The 21,989-nt window shown below is 46.6% G+C and overlaps 1 protein-coding gene across 1 annotated transcript in view; it reads right to left on the bottom strand.

The window, feature by feature from the left end:
• The window catches only part of LOC135556419 (cytosolic carboxypeptidase 6-like), a 466,431-nt gene that overhangs the window by 42,573 nt on the left and 401,869 nt on the right, over positions 1-21,989 (bottom strand). Inside the window, exon 7 of the mRNA XM_064989619.1 lies at positions 4,004-4,093. Coding sequence (XP_064845691.1) covers positions 4,004-4,093 — 90 coding nt within the window. The remainder of the gene's footprint in view (positions 1-4,003; positions 4,094-21,989) is intronic.

Below are 21,989 nucleotides of genomic sequence, written 5' to 3'. Positions count from 1 at the left end.
CTCCCTTGACAGATGGGTGGAGTTGGAGAATACCTTGAAAGATGGGTGGAGACAGAGACCTATCTTGACAGATGGGTGGAGATAGAGACATACCTTGCCAGATGGGTGGAGACAGAGACCAACCTTGACAGATGGGTGGAGATAGAGACATACCTTGAAAGATGGGTGGAGACAGAGACCTACTGTATCTTGACAGATGGGTGGAGATAGAGACCTACTGTATCTTGACAGATGGGTGGAGACAGAGACCTATCTTGACAGATGGGTGGAGATAGAGACATACCTTGCCAGATGGGTGGCGACAGAGACCAACCTTGACAGATGGGTGGAGACAGAGACCTATTTTGACAGATGGGTGGAGATAGAGACATACCTTGCCAGATGGGTGGAGACAGAGACCTACCTTGAGAGATGGGTGGAGATAGAGACATACCTTGCCAGATGGGTGGAGACAGAGACCTACCTTGAGAGATGGGTGGAGATAGAGACATACCTTGACAGATGGGTGGAGACAGAGACCTACCTTGAGACATGGGTGGAGATAGAGACATACCTTGCCAGATGGGTGGAGACAGAGACCTACCTTGACAGATGGGTGGAGATAGAGACATACCTTGAGAGATGGGTGGAGACAGAGACCTACCTTGAAAGATGGGTGGAAGTAGAGACCTACCTTGACAGATGGGTGGAGACAGAGACCTACCTTGAGAGATGGGTGGAGACAGAGACCTACCTTGACAGATGGGTGGAGACAGAGACATACCTTACCAGATGGGTGGAGACAGAGACCTACCTTGACAGATGGGTGGAGACAGAGACCTACCTTGAGAGATGGGTGGAGACAGAGACCTACCTTGACAGATGGGTGGAGATAGAGACATACCTTGCCAGATGGGTGGAGACAGAGACCTACCTTGAGAGATGGGTGGAGATAGAGACATACCTTGAGAGATGGGTGGAGACAGAGACCTACCTTGAAAGATGGGTGGAGGTAGAGACATACCTTGCCAGACGGGTGGAGACAGAGACCTACCTTGAGAGATGGGTGGAGATAGAGACATACCTTGCCAGATGGGTGGAGACAGAGACATACCTTGCCAGATGGGTGGAGACAGAGACCTACCTTGACAGATGGGTGGAGACAGAGACCTACCTTGATAGATGGGTGGAGACAGAGACCTACCTTGACAGATGGGTGGAGACAGAGACATACCTTGCCAGATGGGTGGAGACAGAGACCTACCTTGACAGATGGGTGGAGACAGAGACCTACCTTGAGAGATGGGTGGAGACAGAGACCTACCTTGACAGATGGGTGGAGACAGAGACCTACCTTGAGAGATGGGTGGAGACAGAGACATACCTTGCCAGGTGGGTGGAGACAGAGACCTACCTTGAGAGATGGGTGGAGACAGAGACATACCTTGCCAGGTGGGTGGAGACAGAGACCTACCTTGAGAGATGGGTGGAGACAGAGACCTACCTTGACAGATGGGTGGAGACAGAGACCTACCTTGAGAGATGGGTGGAGACAGAGACATACCTTGCCAGGTGGGTGGAGACAGAGACCTACCTTGAGAGATGGGTGGAGACAGAGACCTACCTTGACAGATGGGTGGAGACAGAGACCTACCTTGAGAGATGGGTGGAGACAGAGACCTACCTTGACAGATGGGTGGAGACAGAGATCTACCTTGGGAGATGGGTGGAGACAGAGACCTACCTTGACAGATGGGTGGAGACAGAGACATACCTTGCCAGGTGGGTGGAGACAGAGACCTACCTTGCCAGGTGGGTGGAGACAGAGACCTACCTTGGGAGATGGGTGGAGACAGAGACCTACCTTGACAGATGGGTGGAGACAGAGACCTACCTTGCCAGGTGGGTGGAGACAGAGACCTACCTTGACAGGTGGGTGGAGACAGAGACATACCTTGCCAGGTGGGTGGAGACAGAGACATACCTTGAGAGGTGGGTGGAGACAGAGACCTACCTTGCCAGGTGGGTGGAGACAGAGACCTACCTTGGGAGATGGGTGGAGACAGAGACCTACCTTGACAGATGGGTGGAGACAGAGACCTACCTTGACAGATGGGTGGAGATAGAGACATACCTTGAGAGATGGGTGGAGACAGAGACCTATTTTGACAGATGGGTGGAGATAGAGACATACCTTGCCAGATGGGTGGAGACAGAGACCTACCTTGAGAGATGGGTGGAGATAGAGACATACCTTGCCAGATGGGTGGAGACAGAGACCTACCTTGAGAGATGGGTGGAGATAGAGACATACCTTGACAGATGGGTGGAGACAGAGACCTACCTTGAGACATGGGTGGAGATAGAGACATACCTTGCCAGATGGGTGGAGACAGAGACCTACCTTGACAGATGGGTGGAGATAGAGACATACCTTGAGAGATGGGTGGAGACAGAGACCTACCTTGAAAGATGGGTGGAAGTAGAGACCTACCTTGACAGATGGGTGGAGACAGAGACCTACCTTGAGAGATGGGTGGAGACAGAGACCTACCTTGACAGATGGGTGGAGACAGAGACATACCTTGCCAGATGGGTGGAGACAGAGACCTACCTTGACAGATGGGTGGAGACAGAGACCTACCTTGAGAGATGGGTGGAGACAGAGACCTACCTTGACAGATGGGTGGAGATAGAGACATACCTTGCCAGATGGGTGGAGACAGAGACCTACCTTGAGAGATGGGTGGAGATAGAGACATACCTTGAGAGATGGGTGGAGACAGAGACCTACCTTGAAAGATGGGTGGAGGTAGAGACATACCTTGCCAGACGGGTGGAGACAGAGACCTACCTTGAGAGATGGGTGGAGATAGAGACATACCTTGCCAGATGGGTGGAGACAGAGACATACCTTGCCAGATGGGTGGAGACAGAGACCTACCTTGACAGATGGGTGGAGACAGAGACCTACCTTGATAGATGGGTGGAGACAGAGACCTACCTTGACAGATGGGTGGAGACAGAGACATACCTTGCCAGATGGGTGGAGACAGAGACCTACCTTGACAGATGGGTGGAGACAGAGACCTACCTTGAGAGATGGGTGGAGACAGAGACCTACCTTGACAGATGGGTGGAGACAGAGACCTACCTTGAGAGATGGGTGGAGACAGAGACATACCTTGCCAGGTGGGTGGAGACAGAGACCTACCTTGAGAGATGGGTGGAGACAGAGACATACCTTGCCAGGTGGGTGGAGACAGAGACCTACCTTGACAGATGGGTGGAGACAGAGACCTACCTTGAGAGATGGGTGGAGACAGAGACATACCTTGCCAGGTGGGTGGAGACAGAGACCTACCTTGAGAGATGGGTGGAGACAGAGACCTACCTTGACAGATGGGTGGAGACAGAGACCTACCTTGAGAGATGGGTGGAGACAGAGACCTACCTTGACAGATGGGTGGAGACAGAGACCTACCTTGGGAGATGGGTGGAGACAGAGACCTACCTTGACAGATGGGTGGAGACAGAGACATACCTTGCCAGGTGGGTGGAGACAGAGACCTACCTTGCCAGGTGGGTGGAGACAGAGACCTACCTTGGGAGATGGGTGGAGACAGAGACCTACCTTGACAGATGGGTGGAGACAGAGACCTACCTTGCCAGGTGGGTGGAGACAGAGACCTACCTTGACAGGTGGGTGGAGACAGAGACATACCTTGCCAGGTGGGTGGAGACAGAGACATACCTTGAGAGGTGGGTGGAGACAGAGACCTACCTTGCCAGGTGGGTGGAGACAGAGACCTACCTTGGGAGATGGGTGGAGACAGAGACCTACCTTGACAGATGGGTGGAGACAGAGACCTACCTTGCCAGGTGGGTGGAGACAGAGACCTACCTTGACAGGTGGGTGGAGACAGAGACCTACCTTGACAGGTGGGTGGAGACAGAGACATACCTTGCCAGGTGGGTGGAGACAGAGACCTACCTTGCCAGGTGGGTGGAGACAGAGACATACCTTGAGAGTTGAAGGATGCAGGCGACTCCCCAGGGTGTACACGGGCTGTGAGAACAACAAGCTTCTTCTGCTTCCCTGGATTCTGTTGAGCTGGAGAAGAAACACACACACACACGCACGCACGCACGCACACACTCGTTAGATGAGAATATGGTCAGGGACACTGGGGCCCTGCTGTCAGGATTAATTGGTCACTAAACACACTTCACAGGTATGCGGTGTAAATTAGCATTCAGGTCAATTCAGTGACAACATTCACTGACTACTGCACGCTGGTGTAATAAGGAACATACAGTATCTGCAGACTGGGATGGAAATCAATTCTATTTAACATTGTTAAAAAGGGACATTGTGACCCAATGGAAATGATGTGACATGTGTGCTAGTGAGATTCCTCTAACCCATTTGTCCAAGGACAGGCTCTTTTTAATGCTGCAAATTAAATTCCATGTACAGTTTTCCCCACCAAAGATGCTACAATGACCTCCAGATCCATTTGGAGATATTCTGCTGGAGGTATGTTTTCACAATCTACATGATGTCCATGATAGACTGCCCAGCTTAATGCACCATAAATCAAATCTGCCTGCTATTTTCTCTCTGTGAAAGTACCAGGCTACAGGGGAAATGAGGAAGAATTGCATTCAGGCTAATAAAATTGGCTGGATGAATACCGGTGCTGCTGGACAAAAAGCTGTTAACATGCTGATCTGCCTCCACCTGCTGCGAGTCACGCTCATACCTATTCCTGCCTCCTCTGTTCTGGGTGGCGGACGACGGTACGGGGCTCTGACGCCGCAGCAGCCTTTGTTCATGTAGCACAATGTTCCCCTCGTTATCAACTACATGATGGGATTTCCAAACACCAGGCTCTGCCTCTCATTTCCAAAGAGAGCAGGCAGGTTTCATTACCATCAGCATGGTTACCTGCTGAATGGAGCGCTGGTATTCACCAGACAAAGCAGCACACAGAAACACAACCGCACAGAAACAGTCCGCCTATATCCCTGAATCTGTTCGGCATCCACAATGGCCCCCTCTACCTCACTACATATAGTTACACACCATACATTACCACATACAGGCCAAACCTTCCTTCACTTTGTCTCTTATTCAATATGGATGACTACATTCCATATAGCAGGGATCATATTCAACTATATGAAAAATGGATATATCTCTGGGCATGTGGCCCAGTGGTCACAAAGAGGAAGGTGTGCGTTTGCATCTTCAGAGAGTCCAGTGGATGAATAAGTGATAGAGAGACGCCAAGCACAATGGAGGAGAGGATGGATTGACACCTTGGCTGGTATTGAGGAGGGGGTATCACTGGTGCCCAGGTCAACCCACAAATACTTCCCCCTCACTCTCAGCGTATGAATAAGCGCATGGATTATTCAGCACACTCTTTGAATAATGTATACATTTATCACGGTCCGTAAAAACAAGCATGAATAGAACTAATAAACACAGCAAAAAAGAAACATCCCTTTTTCAGGACCCTGTCTTTCAAAGATAATTAGTCAAAATCCAAATAACTTCACAGATCTTCATTGTAAATGGTTTAAACACTGTTTCCCATGCTTGTACAATGAACCATAAACAACTAACGAACATGCACCTGTGGAACGATCGTTAAGACACTAACATCTTACAGACGGTAGGCAATTAAGGTCACAGTTATGAAAACTTAGGACACTAAAGAGGCCTTTCTACTGACTCTGAAAAACACCAAAAGAAAGATGCCCAGGCTCCCTGCTCTTCTGTGTGAACGTGCCTTAGGCATGCTGCAAGGAGCCATGAGGACTGCAGATGTGGCCAGGGCAATACATTGCCATGTCCGTACTGTGAGACGCCTAAGACAGCACTACAGGGAGACAGGACGGACAGCTGATCGTCCTCGCAGTGGCAGACCACGTGTAACAACACCTGCACAGGATCGGTACATCCGAACATCACACCTGCGGGACAGGTACAGAATGGCAACAACAACTGCCCGAGTTACACCAGGAATGCACAATCCCTCCATCAGTGCTAAGACTGTCCGCAATAGGCTGAGAGAGGCTGGACTGAGGGCTTGTAGGCCTGTTGTAAGGCATGTCCTCACTAGACAACCCTAACCCGGCAACAACGTCACCTACCCACCATTGTGGGACCAGACAGGACTGGCAAAAGGTGCTCTTTACTGACGAGTCACAGTTTTGTCTCACCAGGGGTGATGGTTGGATTTGCGTTTATCGTTGAAGGAATGACCGTTACACCGAGGTCTGTTCTCTGGAGCGGGATCGATTTGGAGGTGGAGGGTACGTCATGGTCTGGGGTGGTGTGTCACAGCATCATCGGACTGAGCTTGTTGTCATTGCAGGCAATCTCAGGGAAGACATCCTCCTCCCTCATGTGGTTATCCATCCTGCAGGCTCATCCTGACATGACCCTCCAACATGACAATGCCACCAGCCATACTACTCGTTATGTGTGTGACTTTCTGCAAGGCAGGAATGTCAGTGTTCTGGCATGGCCAGCGAAGAGCACGGAACTCAATCCCATTGAGCACGTCTGGGATCGGTTGGATCGGAGGGTGAGGGTGAGGGCCATTCACCACAGAAATGTCCGTGAACATGCAGGTGCCTTGGTGGAAGAATGGGTAACATCTCACAACAAGAACTGCAGTCCAGTACTTAATGCAGCTGGTGGCCACACCAGGTACTGACTGTTGCTTTTGATTTTGATCCCCCTTTGTTCAGGGACACATTATTCCATTTCTGTTAGTCACATGTCTGTGGAGCTTGTTCAGTTTATGTCTCAGTTGTTAAATCTTGTTTTGTTCATCCAAATATTTACACGTTAAGTTTGCTGAATATAAACTCGGTTGACAGTGAGAGGACGTTTCTTTTTTAGCTGAGTTTACTTTATGGCTCTTAATTTAGTGGAGGGTGGGGGGTAAAAGGGGACTCTGGCTAATGTTGTGAGGGTTGAGAAAAGGTGGATGCGAATTCCATATTTTATCCCAACTCCCACTGAGACACCCTCGGAGAGTGGGGTCATAGCCAGGGTCTGCCATTATCAACGGTCTACCCTGGATTAATTAGGATTAAGTGCCTTGCTCGAGGGCACATCGACAGATTTTCCACCTTTTCGGATCGACCTTTGTGTCACTCCCACATGAAAAAATACTACAGTTTACTATAGAATACTACAGTACTTACTGTAGAATTCTATAGTAAACTGTAGTATACTGTATAATACTATACTTCACACTGTAGTAAAGTTTGATAATGTACTATAGAATGCTTACTACAGTATTTAAATTATAGTTATCTGTAAATACTACAGTATACTTTAGTCTGACTTTAGTCCGCAAAAACACTACAGTGAATACTACAGTAAAGTCTGCAAAACACTACAGTGAATACCATAGTATCTAAACCATAGTATAGTATACTACCGTCTTTATTATGTGAGCTGGCCCAACGCTGGAGGGTTGTGAAATAGGCAGAAACTTCAGCTTGAGAGCAGGTATCACTGCCTGTGATAACAGACAGTTACTCTGCAGTTGATACCACAACTAATCACTGTGGTTTGGAAAGATGGTTGTCTTGAGATGATTCTAACCAATGCTAAGAGAAAACAAGGCCTGCCCACATGAAAAAAGACTACAGTTTACTATAGAATACTACAGTACTTAATATAGAATTATGTATTAAACTGTAGTATATTGTATAATACTATTCTACACACTGTAGAATACTTTGATCATGTGTAGTACTTACTATAACATGTTGTATTATACTGTAGAACACCATAGTAAATACTACAGTGTACTAGACCATAAAAAAAACATTAAATATTACAGTAATGTTTGCAAAAACACTACAGTCTGCAAAAGCACTAGAGTAAATACTACAGTAATGTCCGTTAAAACACTACAGTAAATACTACTACAGTAATGTCTGTAAAAACACTCCAAAAACATTACAGTCCACAAACTACAGAAATTACTATAGTATATAATACAGTATTACATTTGCATATACCCTGCCCTTTCCTCACCCCTGTATCCCAATTTGTGCCACCCATAAGGGAAAAACCTACATGCTAAGTATAGCCCATATATTATGTGTCACGCCTTGGTCTTAGTATTTTGTGTTTTAGTTAATTAGTTGGTCAGGCCAGGGTGTGACATGGGTTTATGTTTGTTGTATTTCTTAGTGGGGTTTTTTAGTTATTGGGATTGTGGCTGATTAGGGGTGTGTGTTGCATAGGTTTGGCTGCCTGAGGCGGTTCTCAATCAGAGTCAGGTGATTCTCGTTGTCTCTGATTGGGAACCGTATTTAGGTAACCTGGGTTTCACTTTGTATTTGGTGGGTGAGTGTTCCTGTCTCTGTGTAGTGTTCACCAGATAGGCTGTAATAGGTTTCACGTTCCGTTTTGTTGTTTTTTGTATTTATAAGTTATTTCGTGTATCGTCATTTGTTCCATTAAAGAACATGAGTAACCAACACGCTGCATTTCGGTCCGACTTTCTTTCAACAAACGAAGAACGTCGTTACATTATGTTCCCTACAGGTTATAGAAATGAGCAGAAGCTCTAAATTGTCAATTCAGACCTACCAACCTACCTACCTACTTTTCTACCGACCTACAGGTTATGGAAGATTTGCTCTGAGTATTATGTCCAGTAGGTTTCCTCAAGGACAACAACCCTTCTGCTATAGTATGCCAAAGATAATAAAACAAAAACACCATAGTAAATACTTCAGTCATGTCTGCAAAATCACTACAGTAAATAGAACAGTATACTACAGTCTGCAAAAACACTAAAGTAATCACTATAGTATATAATACAGTTTTTTCTTACTATAGTATTTATACTACAGTAAACTGTAAATACTACACTATATTACAGTTATGTCCGCAAAACTACAATAAACACTACAGTGAATACTACAGAAAAGTCAACAAAAACGCTACAGAGAATACTATAGTATTTAACCAATGGATAGTATAGTATTTTTTAATCTGGTTGTTTGGATAACCTGACATGAGCCTATAACTGTGTTGTTTGCTGCAGTTGGTCCTCAGTGATTCTAAAGATACTAAAGTGTAAGATTCCATCTTACCATCTCAGAGTTTCTAAAGAATACTATTTGTCAGAGCCGAATACTATTGTGCCCAATGGAAGCAAACTGTACCAATGCACTTCAGCCAAGCTTGAATACTGCCAAATGATTTTCACAGAACGCAGCCATCGGAGGTCGACATTTCTCCACACGTTTAGTGTTGCTAATGGCTGGAAATGATTGTGTGTCTTATTGCTATGTACACAAACTTAATATCCTATTGATCCCCCTGAGCTTCTGCTGAGCTGAGAAAATGCTAATTGGCAATTGGCTGCACACCCTTTCCCGTCTTTAATTCCAATTATGTTTCTGAGGGCCTTGGAAAACATGGATTTCTGGTGTGTGTGTGAGGGGGGTGCGTAAACATAAAGCATTATTCTGTTTTTAAAAGAGAAGAAAAAAAGATAGTTCCCTCCTTTTCTCTCTTTGCCCTTCACAGAGACAAATGGCTTTGCCATTCAGGAGTCTCGGCGGAACAGCCGGGCGTTTCTTGTAAATGTGTGCTTGCGTTTCACCAGGCTCGGCGCTCACTTGGGTGTGAAATTCCATCAGTTATGAATTCCACCTTGGCCTCGACCCGACACGACGTGGCTCCTGATGCAAAACAATGGAACAGTGCCCATATAGTGCCGTGGGCGAGCACAGGAGTGCTCCATTCAGAGAGGACTTTACAGAGTAAACCTAGCATGCACACGAAGCCCCTTCACATTAAAACCAACAGTCTTGAAACAGACTACAACAGACACCACACAACACAAATCCGCGTTGAGTTAGAATATAATGCTCTGGTAGACATATATATTTTATGCTAATTTGCCCTTGCACTTCATCAGTGCAATTTCTACCAGGCTAGCAGCTTAGCGAAGATCTACAATTTATCTTAGTGCAGTGTATGGAGAGTGCATAGGGTCCCTGCTGCCTCCTCAGCCCAAGCACTCCGCTGCAACTCTGTCTGTCTGCCTCTGCCCAGCCGAGCGTTCAGCCAAACAGCCCCACAGGTTCCAGCCCCCATGCGCACAACAAAGGACACAGCTGCAGTGGCACAGTCTTGCCTGCAGGTGCCGCTAAAGATCAGCAGTGGGCTCTGTAATCCCAACAAATCCAAATACACAGAAAGACACGAGTCTAGGGGGGAGTGAAATAAAACCTTTTAACACAAGACAAATATGCTGTAGAGCAGGGAACATCAGAAAAATTCAGCCCCAGGACAATTTTTTCTTAAGCGGGTGGTCAAGGGACCGGAACATCATTACAAATAAATTGTAGACTGCAAATTTCCCACAAGCACAAAAAGACTTAATGTTTGACTAAAACATAATACTTTCAAACCTTGCTTACATTTGTATACAATCACGTGTTTCTTTAATACGCGTGGGAATACTTGGGAAAAGATTTCTTAAATTAAAATCACTTGGACCTGGTATCCTAATGTATATACAATTGTTGTTTTTTTGGGGGGGGGCTTATGTAGAGGCAAACTCACAGTTTTTTGCTCACTTTATTTTTGCTAAGCATTGGAAAGACAGTCTGATGCAGTTGAAGTCGGAAGTTTACATACAATTAGATTGGAGTCATTAAAGCCCGTTTTCAACCACTCCACAAATCTCTTGTTGACAAACTATAGTTTCGGCAAGTCGGTTAGGAAATCTACTTTGTGCATGACACAAGTCATTTTTCCAATCAATTGTTTACAGACAGATTATTTCACTTATAATTCACTGTATTACAATTCCAGTGGGTCAGAAGTTTACATATACTAAGTTGACTGTGACTTTAAACAGCTTGGAAAATTCCAGAAAATGATGTCATGGCTTTAGAAGCTTCTGATAGGCTAATTGACATCATTTAAGTCAACTGGAGGCGTACCTTTTTAAAATGTATTTTACAATCCAATCAGTTAAGAACAAATTCTTATTTTCAATGACAGCCTAGGAACAGTGGTTAACTGCCTTGTTCAGGGGAAGAACGACATATTTGTACCTTGGCAGCTCAGGGATTCTATCTTGCAACCTTTCGGTTACTAGTCCAATGCTCTAACCAGTAGGCTACCCTACCTGTGGATGTATTTCAAGGCCTACCTTCAAACTCATTGCCTCTTTGCTTGACATCATGGGAAAATCAAAACAAATCAGCCAAGACCTCGGAAAAAAATTGTAGACCTCCACAAGTCTGGTCCATCCTTGGGAGCAATTTACAAATGCCTGAAGGTACCGCGTTCATCTCTACAAACAATAGTACGCCAGTATAAACACCATGGGACCACGCAGCCGTCATACCGCTCAGGAAGGAGATGCTTTCTGTCTCCTAGAGAGGAACATACTTTGGTGCGAAAAGTGCAAATCAATCCAAGAATAACAGCAAAGGACCTTGTGAATATGCTGGAGGATACAAAAGTATCTATATCCACAGTAGAACGAGTCCATATTGACATAACCTGAAAGGCTGCTCAGCAAGGAAGAAGCCACTGCTCCAAAACCGCCATAAAAAAGCCAGACTACAGTTTGTAACTGCACATGGGGACAAAGATCGTACCAGGTCCTCTGGTCTGATGAAACAAAAATATAACTGTTCGGCCATAATGACCATCATTGTAACGGCGCTCTTCGTTTGTTGAATGAGAGTCGGACCGAAATGCAGCGTGTTGATTACTCATGTCTTTTAATGAAGAAAAAACGGAACTATACATGAAATAACTAATAAATACAAAACAACAAAACGGAACGTGAAACCTAATTATCTTTTTTATAAAAAATAATTTATTATCTTCAATACCACTCATTCTTTACAACTCATAATTTACATACATACTCAAATAATGGTATTTTAATTAAACTAATTAAACTAAACATAAACCCCAAACAAAACCTCAGGGGAGCATCTTCCCTCCCCGTCACCCTACAAAATACCTTTCCCTATCTCCCCATCCCTAATCTATCCTCTTACAAATCTAAATGACACCCAGCCCTAAACCCCCTTTCCACCTCTCCCGAGCAGCATGCTGCCCCCACTTCTTCTCCTCCCTCTTCATCCTCCCCCTCAAATCTCCTTCCACCCTCCTCACTATCCCTTCCACCCCCCAATCTCTCCATGTCTTCTTCTGCCTTGTTTCCCACAGCCCCCATTTAAAGAGACTCATGAGAAGCCAGAGCAGAAACCTGTCCCTATCCGTCCCTCTCGCTCTCCCTACACCCCTCTCTAACCTGGCCCACGTCAATACAAAATCCCCCTTTACCAAACCTAACAACACCCGTGCCCTAGCCCATACTACTCCGGCAAAGGCACAGTCCCAAAAGACATGGCGCACAGTCTCCTCCCTGCCACAAGAGGATCTTGGACAGGTGGGGGATTGCACCAAACTATACCGGTACAAGATGGAACGTACCGGCAAACACTTATGAAGGCTCAACCAATTCAGGTCCTTGAGCCTGTTGTCCAGACCCCGCGCCTGCACTCCCTCCCAGACCACTCCCTCCCAGACCACTCCCTGCCTTTCTGACCTCCTTGTACAGGTGCCTATGATCTAAACCTACTCTGGCAACTTCAACCTCAGGGTGCGCAAGCAGCCACTTGGCCGCATGACCAAAGTGCCACGGCAGCTGTTCCGCCCGAGGACCCGTGTTAGACCACACCATTATGCTTCTCGCCTGATACGAGACAAATACCCGCAGGAGGTAACCGGACGGGTGTATCACTGGCTGAGTAAGCTCCGTTAACAAGAAAGAAACAAAAATTGTGTCCAGCTTGATGGGGAAATGTGCTACCCCCCTACCTCCCTCCCCGATGGGACAGATCATGCGTGCCCTGGCGACCCACTCGCACCTGCCACTCCACATAAACTGAAACACAAGCCTCACTAGAGGCCTCCTCAGACAAGCCGGCAATGGATAGATGTATGCCAAATACAAAAGAGATGGCAACACATCCACCTTTAGGACCAGGACTTTGCCCATAAAAGACAAATACCTAGCTTTCCACATTGCTAGCTTCCTCTGTACCACTGCGATACGCATGTTCCAGTTTAGTGTCGCTGAGCCGGGGGTCTCAAAATGGACCCCGAGAATCCTCAGGGCCCCCTCACAGAGGGATAACCCCCCAGGCACATCCGTTCTACCACGCCATCTTCCGAAAAACTTGACGGAAGACTTTGCATGGTTCAGAACTGCTCCCGACGCTCGGGTGAAATCCCCAAAGATGGCAAGGGACCTTGTCAGGCACGAGTCCTTGCACAACAGCACGGAAGTGTCGTCGGCGTACTGCGTCATCTTAACACGCAGCCCACCACTTCCAGGGATCAGCAAACCTTCCACCCCTGTGTCTGCCCTAATGGCAGCCCACAGAGGCTCCATGTACAGAACGAAGAGGAGAGCAGAGAGTGGGCACCCCTGCCTGACCCCAGACAAGAGGTCAAAAAAGTGACTATTTACACTAACTCGGCACCCCACTCCGACATATAATGTACGAATCCATCCTATAAACTTCTTCCCAAATCCTAATCGACCTAACACTCTGAATAAAAAGGATCTATTCACGCGATCGAAGGCTTTCGCCTGATCTAGCGCTGCTACCATGAAAGGCAGTCCTCTATCTTCAACCCAAGAGATGGAGTCCCTGATTAACTGTAGGTTCCATCTAATAGGGCGGCCCTCTACCCCGCACGTCTGATCCTCATGAACGACGTAGGGAAGGGCTGTGCGCAACCGGTCAGCTAAAACCTTTGCAAGTAGCTTGTAATCTACACACAGCATGGTCAACGGCCGCCAGTTGCCAAGGTCTGTTACTTCCCCCTTCTTATAAAAAAGTGACAGCACACCAACAGCCATTGATCCCCCCGGGACCCCCGTCTCAAGGATGGCCTTCAAGACTTCGAGGACCACTGGTCCAAGTATACCCCAAAACTTGAGATAAAACTCAGCCGGCAGCCCATCCATCCCAGGCACCTTCCCTTTTCCCATCCTCCTAAGAGCGCTCTCAACCTCTTCTAGTGAGATCTGGGCCTCCATCACTTCTCTAATGTCCTCCGGCAACCGCCTGGACAAGTGTTCTAAAAACACATTTCCCTGCTCTACATCTATTTCCATTTCCTTAAATAAACCTTGGAAATGATCAGTTGTCACCCTGACCATATCCTCTGGTTCTCTAACTATACTACCATTTTCTTCCCTAACACCATGCATTACCTTCCTACTCTGTCTTGCCCTAACCAACTTAAAGAACATAGCAGAACAAGTCTCATTATGTTCTAGAAAGCCACTATGCGCACGCTCCAGGAAAGCTCGAGCCTTCCGCTCCTGCAACTCCCTGAGCTGCGCCTTTAGGGTTGCGGATCTCTCCCAGTCAAACGACCCGCCGAGGTTGCCTGCCTCGTATTCGAGTTCAATTAACCTTTGGATACGATCCACCTCCCTCCTCTCCTCCCTTTTTTCCCTCTTGCAATACCCTATTATAAAAGCCCTAATCCTCACCTTAACTAATTCCCACCACTCTAACACCCCCTCGCACATGGACCGGAGGCCCTCAAGCCTCCAAAAGAAACCATAAAACCCGTCAACAAAAGCCTGCTCCTCCAGCACATCCCGATCTAGCTTCCAGTACCCCCTACCAAAGAGGCAGACTGGCGACCCCACCTGCAGGAGCACCCCGTCGTGATCCGAAAAGAAAACAGGCAACAGCCGCCCAGACAACTTACCCAAAGACCTGGGTACAAAAATATAGTCGAGCCTCCGCTCAACCCCCCTGGAGTTGCGCCATGTAGGACCGTCCATTTTCGGAGTAGTGTGCAGACCACCATCTACAAGACCATGGCAAGCCATTAGCCTGGCAATGGCACCTGCACTGCTATCCCCCCCTCTTCCTAAATCTGTATTAAAATCCCCCCCTATCACTAATTTCCTATTTGTGACACACAGGGGCGTCAGACAGTCCACCATCTCCCTCCTGTCTGCCACCACCTGTGGCCCATACACCACCACTAATCTAAATTTACAATCCCTTATCGTGACATCCACCCCTATAACCCTCCCCTGCATTACCACAAAAGAATCCTCCACTTTTACCTCCCTGTGCCCACACAAAATCCCTACCCCCGATGAGTGCACCCCCCAACACCCCAAACCGACTCCCCCTTGTCCCACTCCCTCTTAAACCTACTAACATCCCCTCCATCCATCAGGTGAACCTCCTGTAAAAAACAAAAATCAAACCCCACACCCTCCAAATAACTAAAAACCGCCCTCCTCTTAACAAAATCCCTTAAACTCCTTACATTTAAACTAACAAAAGTAAAATTAGACTCATGAAAAAATAAAAACATGTAATACACTCAAATTCTAAACCCAGACAGAAAAAAAAAAACAGGAGACTCACCCGATGAAAATCGGGGAGGCTGAGTCCCCAAACAAAAAACTCCCCACCTCCTCCTGTACCCAGTCCTGAGTCTTGTTAGGTGTGTCCCCACCCAACAGAAGTTGAGGGCCTGGGGAAACCAGCAGCAACCCAGAGGTTTCTCCCACCCCCATCACTCTCTTGGCCATCCCCTCCCCCTCACTGTCAGCCAATCGCACCCTCCTCTTCATTCTCTTCTTTGGTGATGGCGGCAGTGGAGAGATACCACCCTCCCCCCCCGCCAGCTCCTCCACCATACCACTCATCTCTTCCACCAGGGCACTTTCCCCCAGTCCACTTGCTCTTCCACCGTCTCCTTCTCCACCACTCCTCCCTCGCTTTCTTCTCTCTCATGCTCCTCCACTCGGTTGCCTTCTTCCGCCGCTTTTCCTGGTTCTCCTACTCCCGTGCCTTCCGTTTCCTTCTCTCTTCCATCCGCCGCTTCTTGCTCCTCTTCCTTCCTTGTGGCCTTCCCCTCTGGACCTGTACTCTGGTCATGAGGCGTGCTTCCTTCCCCTCCTCTTCTTCCTCATCCCCCGCTCCTGCTCCCCCTCCCCCAGCCGCAGACGCATATGACCTCTGACGGGCCGGGCACCCCCGCCACAGGTGTGCTGACGAGCCACACCCATGGCACGTCTTAAGCTTGTCACAATCCCTCGCCTCGTGATCCTCAGATGCACAAAATCTGCATTTTCTTGTACTGCATGAGGCGATTATGTGACCGTAGGCCATACAGCGCCTGCAAAATGGGGGCTGACGTGCATAAAACAACGTCCCCCTGTCAGCCCCTAGGGAGAACATAGCAGGAGGATGGAGGTAGCCACCATGTCCCTTTGGGTCCTCTCTGAGGAGGGCCTGGAAGCCTCTCCTCCCATTCCAAAACCCAAGGGAGTCTTTGAGGTGCCTTGCTGAGGAGACGTTATCCATGTATCTCCCCAGAAAAGCCCTCACCTCTTCGTCCTTAACGTAAGGGTTGTAAATGTTGACAGTTACAACCTTAAAGTTATTCTTCGCCAGGCTTGTTATTTCATAGTGGCTCATCGGCCTCTCACCTCCCACTGCTCTTGCCCTTCTCAGGATATCATTGTGTTTTTCCTCTGTATATAGTGCCACGTCGTATGCTCCCTCCAATGAGTTGCCTTGGAAACAAAACACGTCCTTCACCGTCAGCTTTAGAATCCCCATCAATATTATCCTTCCAAAAGATTCCCGTCCTAAAGGCTCCAACTCCTTTTCCTTCCAAGCAAACCGAATCGTGTTGGCCAGCCCAATCCCAGGGATCGACCGTGTTGATGTATTTAGCACCATCTCCGCAAGGAGAATGGCGCTCGTTCTCTTCTCTTCCAAAACAAGTAAAAAGAAAAACCAAAGTGACCGAGCCTATCTGGTGAAACTACACAGAGACAGGAACAATCACCCACGAAATACACAGTGAAACCCAGGCTACCTAAATACGGTTCCCTATCAGAGACAACAAGAATCACCTGACTCTGATTGAGAACCGCCTCAGGCAGCCAAAACCTAAACTCAACAAACCCCTAATCAACCACAATCCCAATGCCTACAAAAACCCCAATACGACAACACAATAAACCCATGTCACACCCTGGCCTGAACAAATATATAACAAAAACCAAGGCGTGACAATCATTATGTTTGGAGGAGAAAGGGGGGAGGCTTGCAAGCCGAAGAACACGATCCCAACCGTGAAGCACGGGGGTGGCAGCATCATGTTGTGGGTGTGCTTTGCTGCAGGAGGGACTGATGCACTTCACAAAATAGATGGCATCATGAGGTAGGATATATTGAAGAATATATTGAAGCAAAATCTCAAGACATCAGTCAGGAAGTTGAAGCTTGGTTGCAAATGGGTCTTCCAAATGGACAATGACCCCAAGCATACTTTCAAAGTTGTGGCAAAATGGCTTAAGGACAACAAAGTCAAGGTATTGGAGTGGCCATCACAAAGCCCTGACCTCAATCCTATAGAACATTTGTGGGCAGAACTGAAAAAGTCTGCGTGAGCAAGGAGGCCTACAAACCTGACTCAGTTACACCAGCTCTGTCAGGAGGAATGGGTCAAAATTCCCCCTTCTTATTGTGGGACTCTTGTGGAAGGCTACCTGAAACGTTTGACCCAAGTTAAGCAATTTAAAGGCAATGCTACCAAATACTAATTGAGTGTATGTAAACCTCTGACCCACTGGGAATGTGATGAAAGAAATATAAGCTGAAATAAATCATTCTCTCTATAATTATTCTGACATTTCACATTCTTAAAATAAAGTGGTGATCCTAACTGCCCGAAAACACAGAATTTTTACTAGGATTAAATGTCAGGAATTGTGAAAAGCGGAGTTTAAATGTATTTGGCTAAGGTGTATGTAAACTTCCGACTTCAACTGTACATGTGTATGTCATGTATATTATCCAGGCTTATACACTGACATCTGCAACTACTGAAACACATTCTCAGAGACAGGATAAGGAATCAAAATAAAGCCACCACAGAGGACAAAGTCCATGTAAAACTACACTTGTCATAGTTAAACAGATACAGTCAGCCTTGAAAAACATACTTGTTTTAGTTTAAAACATGGAATTTTATCTTGGATAGCTGGTCTTTACCAATGCCCCACCCCCTCTCCCCCTCCTTAGTGCTGTATAAGCAGAGTGGAGGGGTGATAAGAGGTAAGCTTTGAGAATGTACCTTGCTGAGCAGGTCTACCTTTAATGAACCTCTTAACACCCCCATCATCACAGACCTCAATGGGCCTGTCACAGCATTGCAGATAAGGAGGGGACTTACATTAGGAAAGTCACGAGTCAGGGAGGATAATAAGTGAGTGTAAAGGGAGAGTGTGTGTGTGTGTGTGTGTGTGTGTGTGTGTGTGTGTGTGTGTGTGTGTGTGTGTGTGTGTGTGTGTGTGTGTGTGTGTGTGTGTGTGTGTGTGTGTGTGTGTGTGTGTGTGTGTGTGTGTGTGTGTGTGTGTGTGTGTGTGTGTGTGTAAGAAAAAGGGAGGGAGGGAAATGTATGCCCACACCTTAGCATCAAACTGCTCTCTCAGCATATTTTTCACCTGAGAAAGTCAAATACGCCACATGTCATTTTACGATCAGGTCGGATAAATATGTAAATTGTATAAAAAAAGAAAAGTGTCTTTGACAAACAACCTAAATGTTATGGAATTTGAAGGTCACTCCAATTGTGCATTTCAGCTTTTTTTTGCTACAGCCTCAATCCTTCTAATTCAAGTAGATAAGACTTGAAAGGCAGAGGAGGCCAGTGGGAAGAGCTATAGGAGGACAGGCTGCTCATTGTAATGGCTGGAACGGAATTTATTGAACGGAGTCAAACATGTGGATTCCATATGTTTGATCCATTTCTTCCATTCCAGCCATTCCAATGAGCTCTTCCTATAGCTCCTTCCACCAGCCTCCTCCGTTGAAAAGGCTTCTGACATTATACAATTAATCGAGGTTGTTGTTTTCCTCAGGTGGATTCATGGGATGTCACATTCTGCATAGATGAGAGCTTTTTTTATTGGATACTACTGTCATCCATTCAGTATTCATGTACTTTATATATGTCTGTTATAGAGGTATATTTTTTTACAGGTGTTATTCTAGACACTTTGTGGAAAATATCTTTTGAGTTGGAGTTTAACTATCTCATCAAGACAATGCCATGATGCATTTTCCTTACTTGGTCGTGTATTATTAAAGGCCCAGTGCAGTCAAAATTATGTTTTTTCTGTGTTTTGTAGCATATTGTACAACAGCTGATGAAACTAACCCTGTAAAGGTGTGAAAACATTTTATCAGTGTTATTTTCAGATAATTGCTGGTTGAAAATACAATCTACACAGGACATTCTAAAGTAAGTTACTTTCTTACCCAGAAATTATTTGATATATATATTTTTTTAAACAGCTGCATTGGACCTTTAACTCAAGTAATTAATGGTTCATGTAAAACACAGAGACCAATAAAACCAGTGAACAGAAGGATTAGCAGAAGGGTTGACTGAGTTCTATGAGACTGTGAGTGGGTGAGCTGATGCCACAGTCACACTGCCCACTAGGTGTGCTCTGTGAGGAGAGACCAATGCTGCCTTCCACTCTGTTGTCCGAAGACTTCAATAACCCAGTGCAGCCCCCAGCCCCCAGCCCCTACCAAATCCATACTCCCTCAGAACGCACTGAGCCTTTTACGCTGTAATAAATTTACTTCACTTTCCTGATATGGAAACACGACATGCTCGCCAGTTTGCGCATCATATTCGGGGACATGCGGTAGCTATAATTGTCACTCATGTAAAATTTATACAGGGCCTTGGAATAAAATGCAGACAGTTGTTCTAACCAGTTGACTGAGCCCAAACAACCATCAGAGCCCCCCACTCTGCCCCCTGCCACCCTCTGCTCCTCAAGGACACACAGAGAGAGAGGAAGAGAGAGGGCTTTAAAAGCAATAGAGCTTCATTGCACTGTTTTCTTCCTTCAGAAAAGGTCAGGCCATGACAGGATATAAGACTGTGGGAGCACAAAGCCTCTGGTCTCTCTCAGATTTATTCAGCTCATCTTATTTTGGAGAGGCATGTTGGTGCCAAGGCCTCCTCATACACTCATTAAACCATCCACTGTCCCTTCCCACTACAGGCCACACATATCCACTAGTCGATAGATACCCCTGCCCCCCACAACATCCCTACAGTCACAGACCGACAACAGAGCTGACAATCATAACAAATCTAGATTCCACCCAATGCCAACTCCCTCTCTAACTGCTACAAAATGAAAACGCAAAGCAGATGGCCACCGCAGACTTATATTCCAGGATATTCTAGTACCAGGCAGAGGTGACAGAGGACAGTATGACGTGCAATGCTGACGTTGGTCGAAGGTGCGGATTGACCACTGAGAGGAAAGAGGAGCCACAGGGGTCAAGCACTATTCTGTCTGAAACACAGCTCCCCTGACCATCACTATAGAGCTGATAGGAGGACAGCTGAAGTGGGCCATCAGTGACGGAGACTTCACAGTCAGCCTGAAAAGAGGATTAGAATGGCAGGTGTGACACATATCAGAATCACGGCGAGAGAGAAACCCTGGAAAACATAGCATGTAAATATAACCCAGCCTCTCAAGTGGAGATGAAGCCTACAGGATAAAAGCACTGAGCGCTGTGTGATTACTGATTACAGATCTATTTGCTGCAATCAAGGCCCTTATGCCGTGTCCCTGTAAAATAGAGAGATTTCTCCACTTCAAGGGCAAGAGTGATGACAATTGAGGTCATGGGCGATTGGAAGTGACAGCTCCATGGCAGGGGCTGAGGACTGAGGGTGGGGTGGGGACTTTCTCTTTAATGAGACGCTATCACACATTTCCTGGCTCAAGGACTCCTAATTATGCAAATGGTGAGAGCCCAACCTGAGATATGGCCCCACAGCAATAATTGACCATGTAAGCCTGCAGTTCCTTTGTGTTCTTTTCCAACAGATCTGTGCAGGCGTTAGCCGAGGTCAGCTTAGCTAGGGCACCCCCATAAGCTTCCTCTCTCATGTAAAACAATGGACTGTGTTTTCCCAGGCAAACAACCCACTCCATTTTATCATAACACCTTCAAAAGCAACTCCACATGTCTCTTAGAGCACCATATGATTACAAATGTATAGAGAACTGTAGATATTTTGACACAGAGAACAGTATGGACACTCTTACCATAAAGGTAAAACATACAGGGTGGCAGGAAGCTCAGAGGTTAGAGAGGCGCGCTAGCAACCGGAGAGTTGTCAGTTTGAATCCTAGGTCCAATGGGTTGGCAACTGAAAGCCTTGCCGTTGTATGTTTTTGACCGACACAAAAACGTCAGCCCCTCGCAACTCTCCCAAAAAATGTGTCTTTCAGAGGGGTTGGGTTAAAGCAGAAGTCACATTTCGGCTGGACCTTGCATGTAATTGACCAAAAAAGTGATCTTAATGTTAATAAGAAATAGAGGGACAGCTCTGTCAAGCGCAAAGCCCTTTTGCTCTATTGGATATATTGTGCAAACTCAGAAGAGAAGCCTGCTTTCCATTTTAAAAAACAACAACCTTCGCAACACGTGAAACAAGAGAGGCTTTTAGGACACTCCTGACCTGTAAAACAACTTACCAAAATCTAAAATGGACCTGACGGAGAGTTGTCAATGTGAGAAACATGGAGGTGACTCTTGAAGAAATTTGGCTTGTCACCTAAAACCCTCACAAACTTTTACAGATGCACAATTGAGAGCATCCTGTTGGGCTGTATCACCACCTGGTACAGCAGGTTCACCGCCCACAACCGCAAGACTCTCCAGAGGGTGGTGCGGTCTGCACAACGCATCACCGGGGGAAAACTACCTACCAAACTCCAGGACACCTACAGCATGTCAATTTCACAGGAAGGCCATAAAGATCATTAAGGACAGACACCCGAGCCACTGCCTGTTCACCCTGC

This window comes from Oncorhynchus masou, chromosome 15 (genome assembly GCF_036934945.1).
Source record: "Oncorhynchus masou masou isolate Uvic2021 chromosome 15, UVic_Omas_1.1, whole genome shotgun sequence".
Taxonomy (NCBI): domain Eukaryota; kingdom Metazoa; phylum Chordata; class Actinopteri; order Salmoniformes; family Salmonidae; genus Oncorhynchus; species Oncorhynchus masou.
Note: the sequence above shows the minus strand (reverse complement) of the source record. Positions and strands in the feature narration are given on the sequence as shown.